Below are 25,670 nucleotides of genomic sequence, written 5' to 3'. Positions count from 1 at the left end.
GTGATGGTAGATGGCTCTCTGTCTTCCAACTTCTCCACTAATGCCGGTGTCCCCCAAGGTTCAGTTCTTTCTCCCACTCTTTTCCTCTTGTATATTAATGACCTTCTTCCATTGACTGGAAATCCTATCCATAGCTTTGCCGATGATAGCACATTGCATTCCACTTTCCATTTTGAGAAACATTGCCCTGCTCAATCAGCTTCAACTTCTTGAATATCTGCTACCATTTCCTTAAATGCCAATCTCCAGGTAATTCTCCAGTGGGGCAAAGACAACTTAGTTGATTTCAATCCTTCTAAAACTCAGTCTTGTCTTATATCTTGCAAAAAGGATTCTTCTGCTCCTATACTTACCTTTGGTGACACTCCGATTTCTAGGCAAAATGACATATCTCTTTTGGGGATTACCCTGACTTCTCATCTCTCTTGGCACAAGCACATTACAAATATTGCTTCCTCTGCATCTAAAAAATTTGGTTTTCTCTTTCGCTCTCGGCGTTACTTTTCTTCCAAACAGCTGTTCGCTCTGTACAAATCGCAAATCCGCTCTACCATGGGATATTGTTCCCACATCTGGGGTGGTGCCCCCAAAACCTCTCTCAGGCTTCTTGATTCCATTCAGAAGAGGGCAGTTAGGTTAATTAATGATCAGCGAGACAGCGAGTCTCTCCACTCGCTGTCTCATGGCACCTCCGTAGCCAGGTGGGCAGGAGCAGCAGTGCGTAGCACATGCTTCTTGATTAGACCGGGGTTCGAGCCCGTGCCCACCAAATACGTAGGATGCGGAAAGTCAGGAAATGACCACCGCATATCCTTGGAGCAATATGGCCTTAGTTGGTAATGCTCCCAAAAAAACCAAATAATAATAACGCCGTCTCATAGACGTACTGTTTCTGCTGCATGCCTCTTCTACAGATATTTCCATGGGCACTGTTCTTCATTGGCTTCTATAATTCCTGCTCTCTCTTTCAAAACAGTCCGAACACATGCAGCCACTAGCCAACATCCATTTACTGTCCAACTTCAAACTCACAGAACCAACTTTTCATCTTCCTTGTTTATTCATTCAACTTTCCTTTGTACGTATTTCCTGAAAATTACAGTCTACAGACGTTCACGTCCAATATCAAAACAAATATCTTCTTTCATCTTCCCGACCTCCAACCCAAGCACGGTACTAAGTACTATAGGTTCTAATACCTCTCATGTTTGGGGTTTACATAAAAAAAAAAAAAGTACTCGTACTTAATATATGTAGTATATGTTAGGTTATTATAAGCATACTTGTATCTCCCATCACTGTTAATAAGATTGTTGCCTACTGCAAAAATAGCTGTTTTATCTTCAACTTCCAAGAACCATAGGTTGGGAGACTGCTTTATGGTATGCTAGTTTCATATTTTATTACTGCAGTTCTCTAATCTGCTAGAGGCCTTGAATGGCTGCTAACAATATTGTTTATCCCTGATGTCTGAACACTTATGCCTGTTGTGATTTTGGTGCAGACTATTAAAATTCTTTATATACTATGACCTTAATAGCTTCTCTAAGTGGTATTTCCAGTATTTTGGTTTCACATAGTAAGAACTTCTTGCAGCTATCTATTTAAATTTAACAAAGCTAATTAACTACAGGGTGGGCCACAAATCATGCTACAATTCCAAGTACAGACAGTACAGTAACATCATATCAGTTCTATTTTTTATTCAAGTTGTAGATCTGAATCATGGTATCTGTGGTATTTTAATTACTGTGGCTAACTAAGATTTTTTGGAAAGAATTGAAATTCCAGTGCTTTATTTCAGTGGTGGCGGGGTTGACTATATCATTTCTGGGGTCTGAGTAAGCTCAGGTGAATATTAGGTCTATGTGCTGTGAGTTGAAAAAAGTTGTAAAAGAAGGATCATTGCTGCAGTCTATTACAGGCCAAATAACTCCATGGAACATGATATATTTTTTTATCAACTTAAACGGGCAAAAGAGCAAGAGTAACTATAAAATTATCCCATACAGATTGGCAATACGCAACCAAAATCGTACACAGTACAAGGGTAACTAATATCCTTTTCCTGTTTCACACCAAAGATCCAAGTGTCATGCCCAAAATATACCAGTGTGGAAGACAATAGCAGGAGCCCTGATGACTATAACATTGAAAAATTGGTAGTGTTCAAAAATATTTTTCTGATGAAAGGGAAAGAAAGGTATGGGCTGCAATTTCAAGATGAGTAACTGTTAGTGAATAAAGGTATTTCTTGGGCCCCATTAAATGGTGTACGACTGCAAGTTGTTGAATACAAATGCATAATGGCAAAGATAATGGGAATTATTCTAAATCAAACACATCCTTTCCATGGGGAAGTTCTGCAAAAGAAGGATAGTGAAATGGATAATAAAAAAGTTTACAGGATTGAGTAAATAAAAGAAAAAAAAGCAGGGGAAAGTTACAAACTTTCAAAAGTCAGTGGAGAAGAGAGTTCAGAGCATGGACAAGAAGGTCTACTCATACATAAATACAAAAAGAGAAATATGTATGTCAGATACGTTCTGTACAAAATCAAAGTGGAAGCTCAAATAACACAGATATAAAAAATATATCTATGTCATCGTGGTCACACTGCTCATCATGGACTAATGTTATTAGTGGAGTCCCTCAGGGTTCAGTGTTGGGTCCATTATTGTTTTCTGTATTTATAAATGATATTGATGATGGTATATCAAGCTTAATGTCCAAATACGAAGGTTGGCAGGGTTGTCAAGGACACTACGCTGCTGCAACAGGATCTGGAAAGGTTGAGCAGATGGGCTGAGAGGTGGCAAATGAAGTTTAACATTGACAAATGTAAAGTACTACATATGGGAAACAGCAACGTATCAACTCTGTGGTATTACACTGACAGTGGTAGAAAATGAAAGGAACCTAGGGGTAGTTGTGCAGGCAGATATGAAGTTCTCTGAGCAGTGCAGATGGGCTCCAAGAGTAGCTCATGGTGTATTGTCAATGATGTATAGGAATTTTTCTAGCAGGGATAAGGAGGTGATTATTCCCTTGTATAAGGCAATGGTCAGGCCACACCTAGAGTACTGTGTACAGGTCTGGAGGCCTCATTTCAAGAAGGATGTAGAGCTGCTGGAACGAGTACAGAGAAGGGCAACAAATGGAATGGAACAAAGGGGTGCTCTTACGAAGAAAGGCTTAAGTTTTGCAAATTACAGTGTCTGGAGACTAGGCACCAGCGAGGTGATCTGATAGAGGTGTATAAAGCCTTAAATGGTTTGAGCATGTTCAATGCTGATGGGATTCTTCCTCTTGCTCAGAGTAATCACCTGAGAGGGCATAAATTCAAATTGAGGAAAGACAGATGTAGGATAGGCATGCGGAAATTTGCCTTTAGCCAGCGGGTGGTTGGTTGGTGGAACAGACTTCCATCCCTTGTCGTGGAAGTTGATAGCCTAAATAAGTTTAAGGCTCAGCTGGACAGGTATTTCGAACGAACAGAGGGGTGAAGTGGAAGTGGTTTTTTTTTGGCTGATGCTGCATAAGCTTGCTTTCTTGCATCAAATGCCTCTACTAATGCTAATGCTAATATATTCATGAACCAACTTATTGGAATATAATTGTTTTTATTGGAAAATAGTTCAGGAGCAATACATGATCAATAGAGGACATGCTGAAATTTATTTTTTCAGCAAAAAAAAACATAGCTTTATAAAAATTAAACATATGAATAATTTATAAATTGGCATTAATGTTGTTGGATAAATGTCAAAAATGTTTTTGTGGCATATTTTTTAACTATACTTAACATTGAATAATAAATAAAGGTAGCATGTTATGAAATTATTTTTGTGGCTAACTTTTGAATATCAAAGTTAACAAATAATACTAAAATATATGGGAAATTCAAAACTCTCCTACAGATCCTTCCTTCCCCCATTTTTATTTTCCTTTCCTGTTAACAAATCATTACTTCTTGTCATGAATTATTCTTGCCCATATTTCTTGTTTATATTTAAAACTTCGAGATCCAAAAAGCCTGATTTGACCAGTTATATACTTAGTGAATTTAGACTTTACTGTTCACTGATAAAAACCTCAAGGATATTTCTAAATATTTGTACTGGTCTTTAGAATTCTGTTAAAACAATGCATAAATTATATCTCAGAGTCAATTTCTCTTTGGATTAACTTTACTGCAGCTAATAATCTAAATATACAGGGTAATTCAGAAATTCATGTCATAAATTCTGTGGTGGATTCCAGACAACAATAGGAACCAAATGTTCTTAAGAGAAAACAAAGTTTTTAAGAAGTAATAAATTAAATCTTGTGATATCACTTCTGATATCTAAAAAATAATGATTATACACTGGAATACAGCAAATAATGTAAATATCCACAAGACATAATCAACACGAATTCAGAAAATAAAATTTGTTAAAAAAACATGAAGTGCCTATTGATTTATAGGGTACTACTTCTTACATTTAGTTTAAGATTATAGTGCAGGTCTTAACAAAAAAGTTATGTGCTGTGTTAATGTAATTATTATTCATAATGAAATTTAGCATGGAAAGCATTTGCAAATGGTCATGCAAATTAGAAAAAAAACTTGCACTATTTGGTGTGTTGCCTTAATTCATTCTATTTGAAGGGGGATTAATGAAACTGTATGAACTAAAGCAACAGCCTAACCTTTAACTCCAATTCCATAAGCACTCTCTTCATGTTGTGCATTTTGTGTCATTATGTCATTCTATACAATAAAAGGCTCACTGCCATTCATTCAAATGCATGACAATTTCAACTCTGTAGAGGCTTGCACCATCACCCTACAGATTAAATGTAAGAAGCAGTATCCTGTAAATCAATAGAGGTATTTAATGTTTTTTTTTTTTTTTTTTAAGATAAATTTCATTTTCTGAATTCATGTCAATTGTGTTTTTTGTTTTTTTCATTTGATGGATCATGGATGAAAATGACATAATCTAGTGATTTTGCATTAATTTCTCTGATGGTAGAAATTATGTCATGAAAACTTAACATAGTTTCTTAAAAAGCACACTGATTTTGAAAAACTAAGATTTGATTCCTTTTTTGCCAGGAACCTGCTGTGGAATTTATGATACACAATTCTGAATCATCCTGTATAAAAAATAAGAGATACACTAGAAAAATAAATTTTAGTTTTAATTTCAACTACATCACTTACGTATTTCATTGAAATAAAATGGAAACTCTCCAGGAATGGAACAGTTCAAACGAGCTTTCAGAAATGAAGCCCAATTTTTATTAAGGATATTCTTGCCACCTGTGTCTTTCTAATGAAAAAATAAAATAAATATAAATAAAATAAAGTTTTAAGGAGGAAGAGAAAATGGTTATTATTTTATAGCCATTCAGAATTATTTTTAGTTATTAGCATCATTAAATAAGTATTAGCAATCACCCCTGGGGGGGGGGAGACACTTATGTTTATAATCCTTTGTATATCCTCTGCATACCCCAGAAAGATTTCCCCACTACTAGAAATGGCATTATGCCAACCTGATATTAAACCACCTGACTCCTACAACTGCACTCATCTCTTGCAAAGGATAAAATATGATCCTACAATGAAATGTTTCTTAACTTGCACTTCTGGTTCCCCCCCCCCATTGAACAAGAAAAAATATAAACATTCTGCACACCCTTATTGGTGATCAATAACTTAGTTTTCTTCTTTGTTCGAGACTAGGTTTTGTGTTTTTAATTTATTATGTGTGCATTGCAACCTGCCCTCTCCAAGATGCAGGGTTGAAGATACACCTAAATTAAGGTGACCAGACATTTAATTGTTATGGTTTATCAATTTATGTAAACTCTAGAAGAAAGGGGATGAATCAGATTGGTCCACTTGATATCGATGGTTCAACTGTTGATGATCAGCTAACAAACTAAATGAATATTTTGCATCGACATTCACACATGAGGAGTTATTCAGCGAGGGGAATGCTAGAGGTGTATTCAACTCTGGCAGTAAGCTAGATAATCTTGTAATAACTGAGAGTAAAGTGGAGGAGAAATTGTCGAAGATAAACACAAGAAAAGCACCTGGGGTGGATGGGATCTATCCAGTTATATTAAAGGAGGCAGCAAAGGAAGTAAGCAAACCCTTAGCCATAATTATGAGAGCTTCCTTGGACTCAGGGGAGGTACCCATAGACTGGAGATGTGCAAATGTGACCCCAATTCACAAAGCAGGATCAAAGGCTGACACAAGTAATTATAGACCTGTGAGTTTAACTTCTGTTCCAGGAAAATTAATGGAGGCACTGGTTAAAGAAGCACTGCAGGATCATCTAGACAAGAATTCAGTTATAGCTCAGACACAGCATGGTTTTGTTAGGGGAAGTCTTGCCTGACCAATTTGATTGGATACTATGATGCAGTCACAGAAGAACTGGATGCAGGGAATAACTCTGATATTATATACTTGGATCTTAAAAAGGCTTTTGATACTGTTGCACATGGAAGACTGCTGCACAAATTGGAGCAGTGTGGCATTGGAGGAAAATTGCTGCTATGGATAAAGGAGTGGATGAGGGGGAGAAGACAGAGAGTGGTAATCAATGGACACTGCTCATCGTGGACTAATGTTATTAGTGGAGTCCCTCAGGGTTCAGTGTTGGGTCCATTATTGTTTTCTGTATTTATAAATAATATTGATGATGGTATATCAAACTTAATGTCCAAGTCTGCAGACGATATAAAGGTTGGCAGGGTTGTTAAGGACACTACTGATGCTATGCTACTGCAACAGGATCTGGAAAGGTTGAGCAGATGTGCTGAGATGTAGCAAATGAAATTTAACATTGACAAATGTAAAGTACTACATATGGGGAAACAGCAACCCCAGAGCAACATATCAACTCTGTGGTACTACACTGACAGTGGTAGAGAATGAAAAGGACCTGGGGGTAATTGTGCAGGCAGATATGAAGTTCTCTGAGCAGTGCAGACGGGCTGCAAGAGTAGCTCATGGTGTATTGTCAATGATATACAGGAATTTTTCTAGCAGGGATAAGGAGGTGATTATTCCCTTGTATAAGGCAATGGTCAGGCCACACCTTCAGTGCTGTATACAGGTCTGGAGGCCTTATTTCAAGAAGGATGTAGAGCTGCTGGAACGAGTACAGAGAAGGGCAACAAGATTAGTGAATGGAACGAAGAAAGGCTTAAGTTTTGCAAATTACAGTGTCTGGAGACTAGGCACCGGCGAGGTGATCTGATAGAGGTGTATAAAGCCTTGAATGGTTTGAGCATGCTCAATGCTGATGGGATTCTTCCTCTTGCTCCGAATAATCACCTGAGAGGGCATAAATTCAAATTGTGGAAAGACAGAAGTAGGATAGATGTGCGGATATTTGCCTTTAGCCAGCGGGTAGTTGGTTGGTGGAACAGACTTCCATCCCTTGCTGTGGAAGTTGATAGCCTAAATAAATTTAAGGCTCAGCTGGACAGGTATTTCGAATGAACGGAGGGGTGAAGTGGAAATTTTTTTTTTTTTTGGCTGATGCTGCATAAGCTTGCTTTCTTGCATCATATGCTTCTACTAATGCTAATGCTAATCAAGCATTTTGATCATCTCCATTTGCAGAATTCATTCGAAAGTGAATTTCTCATTCTTTCATTGTCAGGGTCTCAAATTAGATCTGCCAAAAACGATTATAAAAGACACTAGCATTTATAGTGTTGGAAAAATCACTTTATGCATAAGTTCACCAAAAGCTGATTCTAAGAAAATAAAAGTGATAACTGGTTATTTCTCTTCTTTTAAATGATCATAGTGGCAAATTTTGAGTGCACCTTCTGTGCCATCCTGCATAGTACCTGTGGACTAAAAGGCAATATTTCAAGCAGACTAGTTTTGCTGTGCAATGGAAGTGTATTCTCAGTTCATCAGTTCAACGGCATCATCAGTTCCATAACTTCATGCTGTTCGGCTTGAGAGAAACACAAAAGAATGTCCAAGATCCTGAATGCAATAAGGTACCCTGACTTTGTTTGGAACGTTGGTGATGATCTTAAGTGAATTGAATTATTCACTAGTCTGCAGGGAGTTTCTAATGCATGTGAGACAATTATACAACAGAAAAGAATTATACTGTGCAGTAATGGGAAAAGGAGGAGGAATTTTTATCAGAAAAAAAAAAAAAAAAAAAAAAAAACAATATAAATTTTGTTCCACTGATTGAACAAAAAAAGGTTCTTCTTCCACCTTTGCATATAAAGCTTGGATTAATGAATAATTTTGTTAAAGTTCTGAATAAAAAAATGAAGTGGATCCTGCTACCTAAAGGAAGAAGGAAAGAAAATTATAAATTTGTGGGATCATCTTTAATGCAATATTATAAAGATACTGGCTGCTGAATGCCTTTGAAAATTCATTTTCTTTATTCCTATTTTAGTTTTTATCCCTCAAATTTTAGATGTCAGCAATGAAATAGGGGAATGCTTTCATCAGGATATGTCCATGATGGAAAAGCTGTACCAAGGTCACTGGGATACTGCCACGACGGGAGAATTACTATTGGTTTTTTAAGAGGGAAAGCACAATGGACTATAAGAAAAACTCTTGAGTAGCAAACATTTTTAAGGAAATAGAATGTATGAAGTATATTATATGTTTGATTAAAGTATTTTAAACTGAAAAAAGACTCATTTTTATGAAATATTAGCTGTTCATTAAGTTACTAAAATTTCAGTATATCTTTTAATGGAGACACAGTAGAGACAATTTTGGTACTTTTGAAATCTGTGGATCAATGTCTTAAATTCTGCAAATTTTGCTCTGGAGGTACAAATTTTTTTTTTTTTTTTTTTTGTCCAGTGTATACTTAATTGTAAGTAGGTCTTTATACCATTTTCTGAATAAAAATAGCTTTAAATTAGTATTTTGGGTTTTGATATCTGAAAATCTTTTTAGTAACCCTATAAGGGACAGTATATCTATACAGTACTCTCTAAACATATCTGGATGCATACTGGTTTTAAACTGACCTCACTGCCATTCACTTAATTTATGGTAGGCTCCTTTGGCTGCTATGATGTATTCCATCCTTTTGGGTAGACTTTCCACCAATGAATTGCAGTGGCTATAGTCCTCCATACCTTCTGCAGAACACTGACCAGTTGAGTTACTCATGTGGTCTATGTTGGACTGGCTCTCATCCTACATTCCAGTTCATCCCATAGGTGTTGTACAGGGTTCAGATAACCCCTCTGTGCTGGCAATTGCAATTTTTGTATATTTGTGTCCATTAACGATTCTCATATAGCATCAGTGGTATGGCATGGGGCATTATTTTGTTGGAACAAACATGGGTCTGTACCAAAGAACTGCCACATCATAAAGAACATGGAATTATCCAAAATATTAAGGTAGGAATTCATGGTTACCTATACAATCACCAAAGGTCCCAGACTATATCATGAAAAACTGCACCACACCATATCTCAATGCCTCTGAACTTCACTGTTGGCACAGTGCACTCTGGCAGGAAAAGTTCTCCAGGCATCCTCCACATCCACCCACCTAATCAGAATGGGGTGTAGCAAGATTCATCACCCATAGAACTGATTTCCACTGATCTATGGACTAATTATGATGTTCATTGTAACATGCAAGGTGAGACCACTGATTGAGGTTGGTGTCACAGATGCTTTGAAAAGACACGGACTGCAGAACTAAATACAGTCTACTGTGATTGTATTTAGTTCTGCAGTCACATCCTTCTGAATGTCAAACACTATCACATCAGCATTCTTTCAATCTCAATTTCAACGCTAACTCTTGTCCCCAGTAATAATGTTATTTAGGAAACCACGTTTGCTATCATCTGTTTGAATCTTTGCAAGTATCCAATTGTCTGAGTTTTTCCTCATCACACAGTGGATCTGCACAAATTTTTCTTTTTTCCCCAAGTCTGTGGTAATTATCGATTTTACCAATTCTTTATTTTCGTTTAACTCACTATTGTTCTCAGTGTTAATCAGCACTCACTTGCTAGTAAATTGCACACTTTGTTCACCAATTTGGAGGTGCAGGTTTTCAGTTCGAGGATTGTTGGGACAGTGCCTCATCCCTATATGCTGTTTGTAGAATTTCATGTGTTTTGGTGGGACTTTTCCCAGGCTCTACACAAAAGTTGATGTTGATCTGTTGTTTCAATCTTTGGCTTCTGACAGTGATGTTAGACATGATGCACAAAGAACATCAATATAAAAAAGCAACTTATGGCCAACTGGTTCTGCCAAGGTCACACACTTCTATGTTTCTCTAGCACCTTCTCTTGGAGCAATATCCCCATTAGCCTTTTTTTTTTTTTTTTTAATTCAATTTCCTTTTTTGCAGCATTGTGTATTTCAGAAAGTAGACAGAATTATGAAAACAGGAGTGTCTGGATACTTTTGGAGGGAAATGTATTTGGTCTATGCCCTGCAAACTTATATATATTTCTTCCTGTTAAGATACCAAAATCTCCTATTGAGACTTCTACAATGGGTTATTCAGTGGTTTGTCTGCTCCCACATAAATAACTGACCAAATTTCATAAATTTACTTTGAGTGTACAGAGGATGTTAAGTGTATGTATGTGTATAATATAGCAACTCCCAATTCTCATTATTGAGTAACCTGGTAAGAAGATTTTTCAGTATAAAAATATACCCTGCCATGAACACAGTATATTACTGGTCTTTGGCACAATATGTTTATACATTTATATTTTTAAATCTTTTGTACAATAGGGTTAGTTTTATAGGCACATTTTAGCATGTATGCATAAAGCACCTGTTGTCTTTACTATATCTGTCCATTTTCATGTAAGAACTTGACTCCAAGTTATTACATTCAAGAAAATCCAAAAAAAATCGGATGGCTTTTCATGAAATTTTATATTTGGCTCTTTTAGAATGATTTGTAAAGTTTTCCAACATTACATTAAAATTGGACCAATGGAAATTCCATGATTATTATTTCTTTTTTTAATACATATGCTTTATCATACCTGAAGCACTGGATATTATGTTTGTTTCCACCCACTAATTGGAGGAATAAATGGACAATAAGGCAGAAATAGATGTTCCCAATTCACACATAAGTCTTTGCTTTTTTTCTCTCTTTTTTTTTTTTTTTTTGTTATAAATCATGAATTATTACTATTTGCTCTGTTTCTTTCTTTCTTGCTCACACAGATTATTTAAAACAAAGTATAATGTCAGATCAGTGTAGGCCCCCATGGCTAGCACAAGGATTGACTAGGGGTAGAGGAATTATTCTCCTTAAGATTATGCATGTTTCCAAAGCATGTTCTTGCCTATGTTGTTATCCCCCAGCCAAAACATAGAAGCTGGATCCACCCTTGATGCAATGGTTATGAGTGTTTTCCATCACACTTTGTAGAAAAGGCTTGGGGTCAATTTTTATAGTTTTTTTTTTTTTTTTTTTTTTTTTTAAACAGGAAATCCAGGTTTTCATTCAAAGTGTACATGCAATTCACGCGGGCAATATATCAATGTTAACTCTTAATGTACATTCTAAACATCCAATCAACTAACATCAGTGCAATTGCTATACTTTTGGTCTATTTTATCAGATTAAAAGCTTAGCAATTGCCATTTAATGAACAGTTCAAGATTTTCATAGTCCGTATTTTTCATATGGTAGATGCACTGATATAGATTGTAACACCCTTGCAGGTAGCAAGATGGTTACAACTGCTATCCTTTCCCACCCTTGTAGAAAAGGCCTGGGTTTGAATCCTATCAAGACAAGATGAACAGCTTCCTCTTATATAATTAATAATCTATACCAATAAATGTGCACAACCCACCCTCATGCATGCTAATTGGAATGGTTTTAAGAATACCACCACACAGTGCTGCATTGTAATGACACTGTCCGGTGATCAGGTGTGTCATTCCTTGGTAGGTGCAAACCTTACTATTTTTCCTGTTGAAATGTGATTATCAAAATAGCTACTTCTGATTCTATATTATATGCAGCAAAAATTACAGAAAGTTATCACAGTAACAACTATGCACTATATTGTCAATTAGGTGTTTTCATTTGAAAAGTTACGTGAAAACCATTGTGGATGGTGTTTATGTGAAAGTACAAGTAACACTGAATCAGTTGATGTTTAGCAAGCATAAAGTGTGTGCTTTGGTAAAACAGTGAAATGTGACAAAGAAAAGGCTGCCCCAATTATAATTATTTGAGCATAAACTGGGCACAAATGCTACATAATCAGCTTATGACATATGCATGGCATTCAGAGAAGACAGAGTACATTCCCAGCCCAAATGGTTCAAAAACTTTAAAAGAGATTTTGCTAAGTGTCTGGTGGCATATAGCTGGTGTGATCCACTATGCACTTCTGCCCTATGGCCAAACAATCACAGAAGATAATAGCATTTTTGTTAATTTTTTATGTGTTTATATTTTATCCTGAAAATTTCTGCTCACCTGATACTTAAGTTAGAAATGCTCTTATATACACTTTAAAAGCTAATTCACTGATTTTATAATGTAAATAAAAGGTTACTCAGTGCTGTAATTTTTAAATAATCTGATATGATATATGGATTAAGATGGCTTATTTTTAGAATAAAATGAATTTAGCTTAAGAAAGACAAAAGAAATTTTTTTCTTATTGCATTGTGATTCCAACTTAATAACCCATCTGGAATTCTTTTGAGCATTGCAATCAGCAGCACACCTCCCTACATTATTCCACATTAAACTAGAGTATCATCATGACCTAAGTCCAGTAAAAAATCAAAATACTGTAAGAGGTAATGATCTCATTAAAAATTAAAAAAATTTAAATGGCAGAGTACACAGAATTTAGCTCACCTTGCACACTCTGGCTACTCGAGAGTAAATATTTTTACCACAGTTGATGTACTCAACAGCACTTTCTCGAAAAAAGAAGAAGACATGTTCTCCAATATCATATGATCCTACAAAATTAGGCTCTGGAGAGTGAAATGAAAAAAGGTAAGTGAGTGAAGAGGGAGAGAGAGAGAGTTGAAAAACTTAAAAATTTAATATTTACAACCATAAAAAAAAAAAAAATCACACAGTTAAATGGCAATGTTTTTTCTTAAGATTTCCTCTATACCAATACTGGCCTTTAATAATGGTACAGAGAAAATCTTAAGAATTATACTGGTCTAGTTTTAGGAACTGGCAACCCACATAATGCATTGGCATAAAAAAAAAAAAAATTAGAAACTGCTGCCCTAAGATGCTTGTTTCTTTCCCCCACCAATACTAAAAAAGGATATGATTTTTTGACATACTGTTTAATATTTCATCCGAAAATATGAATGAAATACTAAAATATTTTCCCTGCACATTCATAATTCACTTAACAAATTTTTGTATTTACATTGTTGATAAATTAGGGATTAAAATTTGTAAATCTAGGAATAGCATGGTTGCTATTGCTAGATGCGTATTCTCTGTCAAATTCTTAAAATAACAAAAAGAAAGAGACTCTGTTGATGACATTTGCAAAACTATGTTTATTTAAAGCAATTGTTGTTATTTCTGGCACAAGGGCTACTTAGGTAATATTGCACCTAATTTAAAGCAGTGATGTGTCTGAAAATCTTAATCCCTTTTGCACTGTACGAGTATATAGTGCAATAAAATTAGCAATAAGCACGCAGAAGCATAACCATACTACTGCAATTGCTGGGGCCAAAGCCAAGTAAAGATACTGTATATTAATTTTTTAAAAAATATCTGGTTTCTGGCCACTTGGATAGAGACTAGGAGACTCAGATGGTTTATTTTTGTGGTAGGAACAATTTGTCTGTAATTATGCCACTACAAGCAGGCAAGCTCAAAAAGATTGGGGTGCTTCTCAAAAACTACAATGGACCTCATGGGATCTTGTTTTAGCACAGCTAAAATTTACATCATAATTACACTGCTTCAAAACAAAAAAAAAAATTTGATCTTTGTGAACATTTAAATTAAACTCATATTTCATTTTGTAATATGACTTATCACACGGGGCTGTTTGTTAATTTGCATTTTAGATCTTAGAGCACATCAGCACACCATTTTTATATGCTTATGGAAAGATCATTTATGAATATTTTTTTTATTGGATAATAACTAAAGCACTAAAAATAATCATTCATAACCAGGTATTAACACACTGGTTGCCAACCGGGCTAGCCGGGTGGGTAAAGAGCCTGCCTGGTAACCCAAAGGTTGCTGGTTCGAATCCCGCCTCGGGCTTGGATTAGAGTAGAAAATACAAAAACCGTGGGAGGTGCAATATGGCCACAGAAGCCGATGCGCCAACAACAAAAAAAAAAAAAAAACACACTGGTTCAATATCTAGGCACCACTAGCAAATATTTGTCTTCAGCTGGGGGGGGGGGGGGGAGATAATAGAAATGGAGTATAACAGTATATTTGAATCATATCATGGGGTGAAAATTATGGTATTTCTCTTGCCTTTTAGCATTAAATTTATATAATACCATCTCCCCAAAGCAACTGACATCAATTCACCTCACATTGCGATACTGGATGGTTCTTTGATAATTAAACAGTGAAAATTAAAAGCTTTTAAATTTCGTTACATGATTAACTTTTACTTATATGTTAAATTAACTAAAAATGATGTGGACTGCAGAATTAAATACGAAATACTGTTACTGTATTTAGTTTTGCAGTCAAATTCTTCTGAACGTCATAAACACTATCCAATTGGCATCCTTTCAATCTCAATTTCAACACTAACTCTTGTCCCCAGTAAATACATAACTATTATCAGTACACCAAAGCAACCCAAATCAAAAAACGCACAAAAGTAATAAATTAATAAATAACTGGATCATTCAGTGATCACTCTGCATTCAAACAAAATTCTGTAAGAAACACAGTATGTTCTCATGAATGGGCAATTTTTGAATATTTATTTATTTATTCTTTGATAAATTAAAAAATTATAAAATTTTGCAGTATCAGTGCTGAATGAGAAACTAATTATGAAATGCTCTCTGGGTAATTTGATTTGTACTATCCTAACAAAAACTGCATATGTGGTTGGGCTATTCTACATGTTCCTTCAACCAATAAGATTCAACTAAGATATTAGAAGTAAGCTTTCTTACATATCTGCAAGACATGCTAAACATAATGTATTATAAAAATTTTGCCTCCCTGTCTAAACACTAAATAAAAGTTATTAAAATGAATAGCAAAATAAACAAAAAAAATATTGAAAAAGAATAAGGCTAATATTGACTGTATTAACTGAAATAAAAAATACATAATTAATTAAAATACCCTGCAGTTAAACACAGACCACTTTTTGAATACCTTCCACAGAGAGCAAGCAACTATACCTGAATGAGCATTTATATAGAAAATGGACAATATAATTTAGCTATTTCAGGGGAGAAGCACTGAATGTCACTAAACAATTTGAGAGGGGGCTGTATGGGCATGAAGTGAAGTAGAGTACTGGTTTCATGCAAATTAACCTAATAGGTCCTAGTGCAGAAAACAGAACCTTCTTGAATAGAACAATTAAAAAAATTTTGAATAAAAGGCTCATAAAGTTTTTAATTGGATACTCTGGGTTTATAAATGTCCACCCTCATAGTTGGAGATCCCCAGGACTCCAACTATGAGGGTGGACATTTCATAGACAAGAACACATGGGGTTAAACAACACTTCTATTTTTTTTTGGTATAAGCATATTGTGTGTGTGTCAAAGGTCTCAAAATATCACATATAATTCACTCACATTGTTCTCTGAAAGAAATAAATATTATTATTAATCACAGACTAACAGAAAACTCTCAGCAAACAGTAATGATTCAATGATTTTTGATTCTTAATGTAGATTGTGCCCTTATGAACTCTATTTAGAGCAATAAGTACAGTGCAATCTCAATATAACGTACTGCCTCTTCATACTGCAGTTTTGGATATACTGTGAGTAAGATCATGTCCCCCAAAACGAATTATGAAAAACATAGTATGCTCAAAGAACTAGAAATTTCATATTGGAAACTGGAAAAAAAGTGAATACTACATATACTCATACCTACTATACATCCTACTACCGTATTACCCCCAGGGTCTCACATCTGGTGAGTATGGGCTTGGCACACCCAGGGTCCTGAGCTGGATATCATCATTCTTCTCTTTCTTGGTGATTCTCTCTATTTCTGACTGACTCTCTCTCTCTCTCTCTCTCAGGGGTAACTCAGAATTTTTTTTTTTTTTTTTTGGCTGGTGCAGCAAAAGCCTCAGGCTTCCTTGCACCATATGGCTAATTATAATAATAATATTCCCAAGAGGAGGAAATTAGCTAAAAATTGGCTGTATATTCAGTTGCACAGTAATTTGTGTGACTCAGGACTCATCAGAGATGCAATAAAAGAGTACATCGGTGGAATGCTAATTACAAACAGCTAACTCTGGAGAGGGAATACGGTACTGTTTGTCAAATGCATTATGCATTACAAAGTCAATTTTTGTAAACAACAGCACATGACATCCTTTCTTCAACTAGAAATTACATTTAGGACAGAAAATCTGCATTTCGTGACATTACAGCAGCAGAAATGTTTTGTGAATTTCTGCATAATGGGATTCAAGATGTGAATTCACAGAACAGCTGTACAACTGTGATGAAATAGTTCTGTACTATGAACTTCTCGCTGAAAAGTCACTGGATATTAAAAAGGCACCCAACAAAGCAGGGATGAAAACTAACAAAAAGAGAGTTACTGCAAAGACTGGAAATCACAAGCCACTGTGCATTGGTAAAAGTTGAAGACCCTGGTGTTTTAAGCATGTCGGCATAAAATCTCTACCTGTGATTTATAAAAATAGCTTCAAAACTTGGATGACAAGTGATATTTTTGCTTGATGGTTTGAAAGTGAGTTTGGACCATCAGTCAGATGCCACTTGCTTTCCAAAAAACTTGAAGAAAAGGCTTTGTTACTGTTGGATTACTGTCCAGTTCACCCTTCAGTTGATGTCCTGAAATCGAAAGATGGCAAGATCAGAGTTGTGTTTATTCCAAGAAACACAGCTGCATTAATTCAGCCCACGGAGCAGGGCATTATTCGAATCTTCAAAGCCTACTACTATCTTGGTGAGCTACTTGCTGGTGTTGTGAACTCAGAAATTCAAGTTCTAGAATTTCTGAAAGCATTAACACTAAAAGACATTGCATACAATATTGGATTAGTGAGAGAAAGTAAACTCAACAGATTTAAAACTTATGGAAATAATGTACTGGAAAAGATGAGATCACTAATAATAACCTTGAATTAGCAGCATTTTCAGAACAAGAGGCAAAGGCACTTGTAACATATTTGGAGCAAATGACCTGGCTGCTTGAGTTGAAGTGGATGCAGAAGCTCCAGCTGTGCATTACCTGAGTGTGGAATAAATTGCAAACAGAAGGCCAGTGACATGGAGAAAGGTTACTCAGAAGATAATATGGATAACTCATGTAAGGAAAGAGCACCTGAAATTAACAAAGTGCTTGAAAACATTAATGCAGTGATGACATGATTAGAGCATCAGAGTGATAGCAAACATCTTCATTTATTCCATCTGATCACTATTAAGAATTATGTACTGAAAAAATGCCATCATCAGTTTCCGCAAAGTAACTTACATGAGTAAGTGAGAAAGGATGCATAAAATGTAACTCCATAACAGTATTGTATATTAATAGAATGTAAAGGGAATGATATAACTTTAATATGTTGTCTTTTAGTATACTCTGTATACGGGTAGTTCCCGAATGTATGAGTTAATTTGTTCCTGGTGTGTGCTCGTAAAGCGGGAATTTATTATCCACAGACATAATGTTAAAAATAGGGGTTACGTTCTCAATGAAATTAGTTAGCTAATTAGTTTATGTTTAAACAATGATTGATTTATCCAAAGAAATGAAAACATAGCCTGTAAAATCAAGCAAATTATAATAATAAAGAAATTATTTATGACTTACAAATGTTAAAGAATGTTTATTCTTCATCATCATCATCGACTAAATGCACACTCGTTGATCACTCATTATTGGCTCGGCACTCATTGGTTTGTTTCACAAGGCGTCGTCTCCTTCAGAAATGCTTCAAGAGACATTTGTTTCCAAGATAATCTTCTCTTTTCTTTATAAATTTCAATAGCATGCATAAGCATTTTTTAATAGAACGCACAAATTGCAACTAACACGATTTGTGCGGAGTAGCAAGTTTAAGAGGCTTAAAAAAGAAAAAAAAGGAATGAAGAGAAGATTCTGAAAATTTGTTTTTTATACAATTGAAGATTTCAGTAAAGGTGAAACATATTTCACCATAATAATGTAAAAAACCACACAATATCAGCTATCAGTATTTTCGCAAATGCAATAACATGGAGTTTACTATCCATTTATAATTGCTTGCAGTAACAGAAAAGCTCAACAAACCGGAAAGTGCAAATTGTTTTATGGTATGACCTCCAGAAATGTGCTTTAGAAAAATATCACAAAGGTTGTGGAACAAAAAACAATGTGTTATTGGGTTCACATTATGATATTTTCACGATACGATAGTGTCTCTGGAATGGATTAATATCGAAAAGCAGGGTATACTGTATTGTACAGCTACGCATGTGGTTTGAAATGTAATATTTATGAATGTTTAACATTCATTTTTTGCAATTAATCTTCATATTTTCAATTTTGTTGATACTTGATAAAAAAAAAACTCATAAATCCAGGAACTCGTAAAGCGGGAACTGCCTGTACTCATAAAATATTAGTAAATAAAGTGTATTTATGTTAAAAAAAACTGAGATAAAATTGGCAAAATTTTTTTGGCTGTAATGTGGGTATTAAAGTTGTCATGACACCCATGTTATATCGAGAATGCACTGTATTTATTTATCAAAAGTTCTCATAAAAACACAATAAAAATGATTAGTTTCAAAGTTGCATTCTGAATGGTTATATTTGATAAGATAGACACTACATATTTTGTTCTCTTTTAGAAAAGTTCAGATTATAATGATGTTACAAAACATATATTAATGGAAATATATGTCAGAAAATACCTTTTGAAATACCTACTGAATAGTCAGAAAATACCTACTGAATAGCTTTTCTAATGGTAGCTACTGGTTACAACTAATTTTATGATTATTTAACAGATGGACATTCTTGTAGAACAACATAATGCTTAATGCATTTTCTGAAATAATCACGTTATTTAAAAAAAAGGGGGAAACACTTTTGAGCAGTTTCTCATTGGCACAAATGGTTCTTATTGGATTACCAATTTTAAGAAGCCTATTTTTTTTTATTTAATCCTTTGATAATCAAAGTTTGAATGATTGAATTCTTTCAGGCACTCATGCTGAGAAAAAAATACATTAGACAGATTCAGACAACATTTAGATAACTTCACTATTAAAATCTTGTCAGTCGAAAAGAGCTCTTATCCAAACAAAATATTTTTTTTAAATAAAAGTAACAGCTGTATCAAAATATTAAGTTTTCTTAATGAATCCTCTTTTAATGCCCCACACGTACAAAGACATAATTAACAAAATCCTTAAATTCATAAACTTGTTTGACAATACATTCAATTCAAACAGACTTTTAGACTAGTTAATAAACAATTACTTATTTTTAATCTTTGCCTGTTTCTGCATTTATTATTATTAGCTATATGGTGCAAGGAAGCCTGAGGCTTATGCTGCACCAGCCAAAAAAAAAAAAAAAAAAAAATGAATTACCCTGAGAGAGAAAACAAGTTTCAGAAGTAGAAGGGAATCACCAAGAAAGAGAAGAACGATGATATCCAGCTCAGGACCCTGGGTGTGCCAAGCCCATACTCACCAGATGTGAGCCCCTGGGGTTAATTAGACAGCAAACCTTGCAGTAAGAACTATAAACATATGAAAATTTATCTCTAAAACTTCATGTAATCTCCAGTTACCACTATTTAATTCTCTTTCTCTAGATCATTGTGCATTCTAGCCAGAGCAGCTTATGTGCCATCAACCCTCCCCACCACATCTAGATCAATTTTTAAAATTCTCTCTCTCTCTTTTTTTTTGTTACTTTGCTTCATGCTCACAACTAATACTATTAATACTTGAGGTGGTAAGACATGAAACTGCTATGTTTTATCCACAACGATAAAACAAAATTCAGGTAAGTACAAATTAAATAATTAGTCACATTACTAATGGTTCTTTATAAAGACCCGATAATAAATGAAAGTTATATTTCAGTTCAATTTTCCTTTTTTTTTTTTTTATCATTTTCTTCTACATAACTGTTATAAAAGATTTATGAAATATTTCTGATGCTAATGAGTAAATAAGGAGTGCGCAAATGCCAGAGATTACAATATCCAAAATATTGCTTCCTCTGCATAAAAAAAATTAGGCTTTCTTTGTTACTGTTGCATTACTTTTCTTATAAACAGCTCTTAATTCTGAAAAAAAAATTTGCCAAAGGAATATTGTTCTCACATCTGGAGTAGGACCACAAGAATCTTTCTTGAACTTGTAGGTGCTATTCGAAAGGCAGCAGTCAGGTTAACTAGCAATCATTCTCTTGAAGTTACTCAATTCCCAATCACATGAACATTCAGTTTCTGTTTGCATGCCATATGTACAAATATTTCCATTGGTACTTTCCTTCCGAATTAGCATTATAATTCTACCTCATTCTTTTAAACAAGTCCAAATAGTCTGGTGCTAAGTTAAATTATCTTTTCTCCTTTTCCCCCTTCATTTATCCCTTTCTTTGAAGCAGCCTTCTTATGTATTCCAAAAATTATAATCCACAGAAATTGAAGTCTATTGTTAACAGGTATCTTCTGTCTTTTCAAGTCACAAACCATATGTGGTACTAAAATACTAGATGTTCCAACAACCTTTTAGACTAGTTAAAATGAACAATACCAGATAACAAAGAGGTTTGGGTACAGTTGTTTTATGTGGCGAAATTCAATGTCCATCTACTTTTTCCATTATATGCAGTCATTTTATAAGAAAAAATCATAATGCAAAATAAAAACTACCATTTAATTATGTATTTTTGAAGTGTTTCCCAATGTTTTTAATAAATAGCATACTAAACTAAAAACAACAAACTGTTTTAATCAAAATATTCTCTGTGAAATAAAGAATTAAAGGGAAGATGAGACAAATCTATCTAAACAGTACATATAAGGAAATTTAAGTGCATCATTTTCCCATTGATAATTGTTTATACTTACTATCTAGCCATTTCGAGTCATATTTAATAGTTCGTTTGAAAGGATGAACCTGGTATCCAGTGGTTAAATTATACATATTTGTTCTGAAGATGACAGTATCAGCTTTTGTAAATTCTGCAACTGTTCCACTATATAAACCAGGAAGGCCAGATGGATTACCATGTTCTGAAAAGAAGGAAGAAAATTAAATGATATGCGACTACTCATTACCACAGGTCAAGATGTAAAAAAATATAAAATAAAATAATATCAACATTATGTTTTATATAATATGGATCTGTAGTCAGGTTTAAGAAGTATCAGTATTAAGTAATACATTTGTCATTCACATGAGAATGCACATATGGATGCAGTGAATCAAAGTAAATGATGCCAAGGGGGCAATGAGTCAACGGTACAATCAATCAAAAAATTGGAAGAAAAAATCCGCCATAGTGTCCGTAAAAACGCGCTAATTGCTTCAAAAATTTGCTCTGTAACTCGTGATGTTAAATTAGAAAAAATGCAAAAGGCTTTAAATCTGTGGATAGAAGACCGAACTCAAAATAAAATTCCGTTAAGTTCACTCATCATTTGTGAAAAGGCAAAACTCCTTTATCAACACTTTAGCGAAACTGGTGATAGCACTGGTGGGATAAGTTTTTTTTTTCTTCTAGCAAAGGCGCTGGTTTGAAAGATTTGTTCGAAATTTCTAATAAATATTACATTTAATATTAAATTGTTTCTTATTTTCATTTCGATGCCATATGCTTGCATTTCACTATGTACTGTCTATGTACATAGTCATATTATGAAGGTACATATAATACATACATAGACAAAATTTTTGACTAGTTTTTCTTATATATTTCATACTTTTGAACGGAACCCCTTTATTACTATGGAAGCCATAACTCAGTATTCGCGGCATTTCTCAGGAATGTAACCCCCGCGAATAGCGGGGGTTTACTGTATATGCAAATGTACACGCTGAACTGAAAATTTTATGTGATTGAACGGTTTTTTCCAACTAAAAAAATGGTCTTTGTTACAACTGGGGGACAGAGCCACACCAACCCGGTGGTGCAAGTGGTGTACCACACCAGGGCAGCAGAGACTGAGAAGCAGTAAAGCCCAATGTTCTGTAAACACTAAAAGAGATGGCAAAGACTAAGGAGACTAAAAGTTCATTGTATTGAAGAATGTGTTTTGTCATATTTTATATTAACAAATAATGAATTTTAAATTTAAAACTTTTTTTTCAATATATGTCAGATGTCTGACAGAAGAAAACATCATAATTCTCTAGTTATGAATACATCTATATGAATAATATCTATAGAAAGTGATATTTGTGATTCTTTAGATATAAAAAATATTGTGACTGATTTTGCTACAGCCAGAGCAAGACAAGTTAATTTATATGTTTTGTTATTGTTTTATTATTATTATTTTTATTATTTACATTTTAATTTTAAGTTTATATATAGTTTTATTTTATTGTCTGCAGCCAAAGCAAAATAAATGTATTTTTGTTATTTTATTTTATTTTTAACATATTTACTTCATGTATGATAATATACATTATTTTATGCTTAAAAAATAAAATTATATATTATTTTGGAAATATTATTTTAAATTCCCCAAAAAAAAATTGATATAAGAAAAATGACCGTGGTAGGAGTGGCAATAAGAAGTTTGAACCAGGGTGGCTATATAGCTTGGCACGGCCCTGACTGTGGGCATTACTACTGCAGGGCTAAAAAGTGTTTCATTTAATTAAATAATTCATTAATTATGTTCTTATTTAATAACAACAGGAATAATTAGCATAAGCATTAAGATGTGAAATAAGAACTATAAAACTGCTAAAGGTTTTTTACCATCCTTAGTAATTTGATAGCTCTTACTGAGACATTATTTTAACAGTGAAAATGAATTTAAATATTGAAGTTCAATAAATTACATTAAAAACCATTTCCAAAAGAGAGGTGATTTGGCTTTTAATTCATTTACTAAACATAAAGAAAAGAAGTAAAGCACATTCATAACTCAAACTCCTAAATGTTTTCTCTTTCTTCCATTCTGCCTGTAGCTTGAGTGAACTGAACATACAAGTAGAACAAAAACATGTATAAACATTCCCCTTATAAAGGAGAACACCTTTTAGGCTAGTTTTGATGAATAATTTCCACTTCCTTGGTTTGTGTGTACTGGAGAGTCTGTCATTAATCTAGAATTACTACTGCAGTAGACAAGTGAATGTTTCTGAGAAAAGTACAGAAGGCACCCCTAGCTGCAGCATCCTAACCAAGAAAATGATGCTGCATACATTTTCATGCTGAGAACAGTTACTATTGCCATATAAGAAGATTTTTCAAAATTTTAGTTTTGTAGATTATGCACGTGGCACATGAGCTAACAGAATAATGTAATGCAGTCACATGATCAATGACAAAACCTTAATTTTACTGATGTGAATTTGGGGAGAGACTGCGTAATAAAATAAGTATGCTTCTAGCTGACATAAAAATATTATCAGATATCATTCATCAGATATATTTCAATGAATTTAATTAGATAATAAAATCCTGATCACTATAATCACCACAGAACAATAGTCACCAGCATTAAGCCAAAATGTTAACCAGTACTGCCAGGTTCGTTTAGTGAGTAATGTATTTGCCTAAGAAATAAAGGTCATGTGTTCAAATCTGCCTCTGGTATGGATGTTGTGATTATCCAATTTTTTTAATACAGGGTATAAACAGAGTGATATGATTTTAGCATATACCGTATTATTAAGTACTATACAGTATATTAATACTGAATGTCTCACAAAATTATTTTATACATTATAAATACAGTAGAACGTCGATTATGTGAACTGTCAATTATCCGAACCACTGCCACCCTAAACAAAAATTATAGTATCTACTTTTAGTGCACTGGTTGTTATGCTGAAATATTACTCCTGCCGCTTAATGCATTCGTTTCCAATTATTTATTTGAAGATATATGCAGTATAGTATAGAAATAGTCTTAATTTCTATGAATTTCATTAGATAATAAAATCCATTACAGGAGTTAAAAATCAAATGTTGGCTTTAGCTACTGTGTGGACCCAGAACAGTCTCCAGTGACCTTGATGCACCATTGTCTGTTGTGCCGTTGTCCGTTATGAGTGCTGGAGGGTAGTTAGCTTTCACTCAGTCTGTTGCGAGCCACTGCAGTGTGAGGTTATTGCAGGCATTTTGTTTCTAATCACTCAATGTTCGAGTTTTTGTACCTGGCTATTTCATAGTGAAATACTGTGTCATTTTGCTTTTTAATTTTAATACTGCTGCCCCTTTGTGTTAACAATAACATCTACAGGCAAAAAAAAACCGCAATGAGTTGTCAATAGAAGACAAGATAACAATTATTAATAGACTGGAAAAGGAGAAAACAGGTGTATCTCTTGCTAAGATTTTTAATGTTGGTAAAACAACCATATCTGACATAAAGAGCAGAAAAAATGAAATTTTGAAGTTTTCTTCAAAGTTAGACAATGAAGATGGCTCTAAAAAAGGATTCCCGAGTTTTCTGAATGTGGGCAAGATGATGCAGAGGCATGTTTAAACAACGATGCTGATGATCCTGGTTATCATGCTTTAACCAAAGAAGAAATTGTTGCATTAGTCCAGGATGAAGAATGTGCTGACTTTAATCAAGGTGAGTCTGATGATGAAGAGGAAGTGGGGCCCACTCACGCAGAGGCCTTCACTGCGCTAGAAACTGCAATGGCATAGTGTGAGCAACAGTCTGAATGCAGTTCTACGGGGAGATACTGTTATTAAAGAGAATGAGAGACCTCGCCTTGAAAAAAAAGACAATCTTGCATGGTTCAAAGAAAATTTCAAGATTACATATTTTAAAAAATAAATCTTCCCAAGATTCATTATACTTTTATTTGTGTGCAGTTATTTCTATTTATGTAAAAAAAGTATGATTTATAGTTGAAACCATGTAAAACAATTAGGTAAGTTCAAAATAAATGTAATACACATTGTTTCTTCAAAACATTTTGGTTATTATTTACAAACCATTTCCTGAATCAATTATTTTTTATAATACTTCATATTTCAAAATATAGTAGTATACAATACAATACCTTGCATACGATAATTTAATTGTAGGCCTAATTACACTTTGTTTCATATAAACTGGGTATTCTCATGTATGCTTGATTATCCGAACTATTTGATTAACCGAACCAACCCTGGTCCCAATTAGTTTGGATAATCGCATTCTCCTGTATATAGTAAAGATGACATACAGCTAAGGAAATATGTAAAATAGAGAGAAACTGGCATTTGGAAATTATTA

The 25,670-nt window shown here is 34.2% G+C and overlaps 1 protein-coding gene across 1 annotated transcript in view; it reads right to left on the bottom strand.

The window, feature by feature from the left end:
* The window catches only part of LOC150083360 (semaphorin-2A-like), a 644,133-nt gene that overhangs the window by 92,474 nt on the left and 525,989 nt on the right, over positions 1-25,670 (bottom strand). The window contains exons 7-9 of the mRNA XM_090377991.1: positions 21,324-21,488; positions 12,902-13,023; positions 5,213-5,321 (exon numbers count right to left, since the gene is read on the bottom strand). Of these exons, the coding sequence (XP_090234117.1) occupies positions 5,213-5,321; positions 12,902-13,023; positions 21,324-21,488 (396 nt within the window). The remainder of the gene's footprint in view (positions 1-5,212; positions 5,322-12,901; positions 13,024-21,323; positions 21,489-25,670) is intronic.

Source organism: Mastigoproctus giganteus, chromosome 7 (genome assembly GCF_048544385.1).
Source record: "Mastigoproctus giganteus isolate SK-2022 chromosome 7, ASM4854438v1, whole genome shotgun sequence".
In the NCBI taxonomy this organism is placed as follows: Eukaryota; Metazoa; Arthropoda; class Arachnida; order Uropygi; family Thelyphonidae; genus Mastigoproctus; species Mastigoproctus giganteus.
The sequence above is the reverse complement of the archived record's forward strand: the minus strand, read 5'-3'. Positions and strand labels throughout refer to the sequence as shown.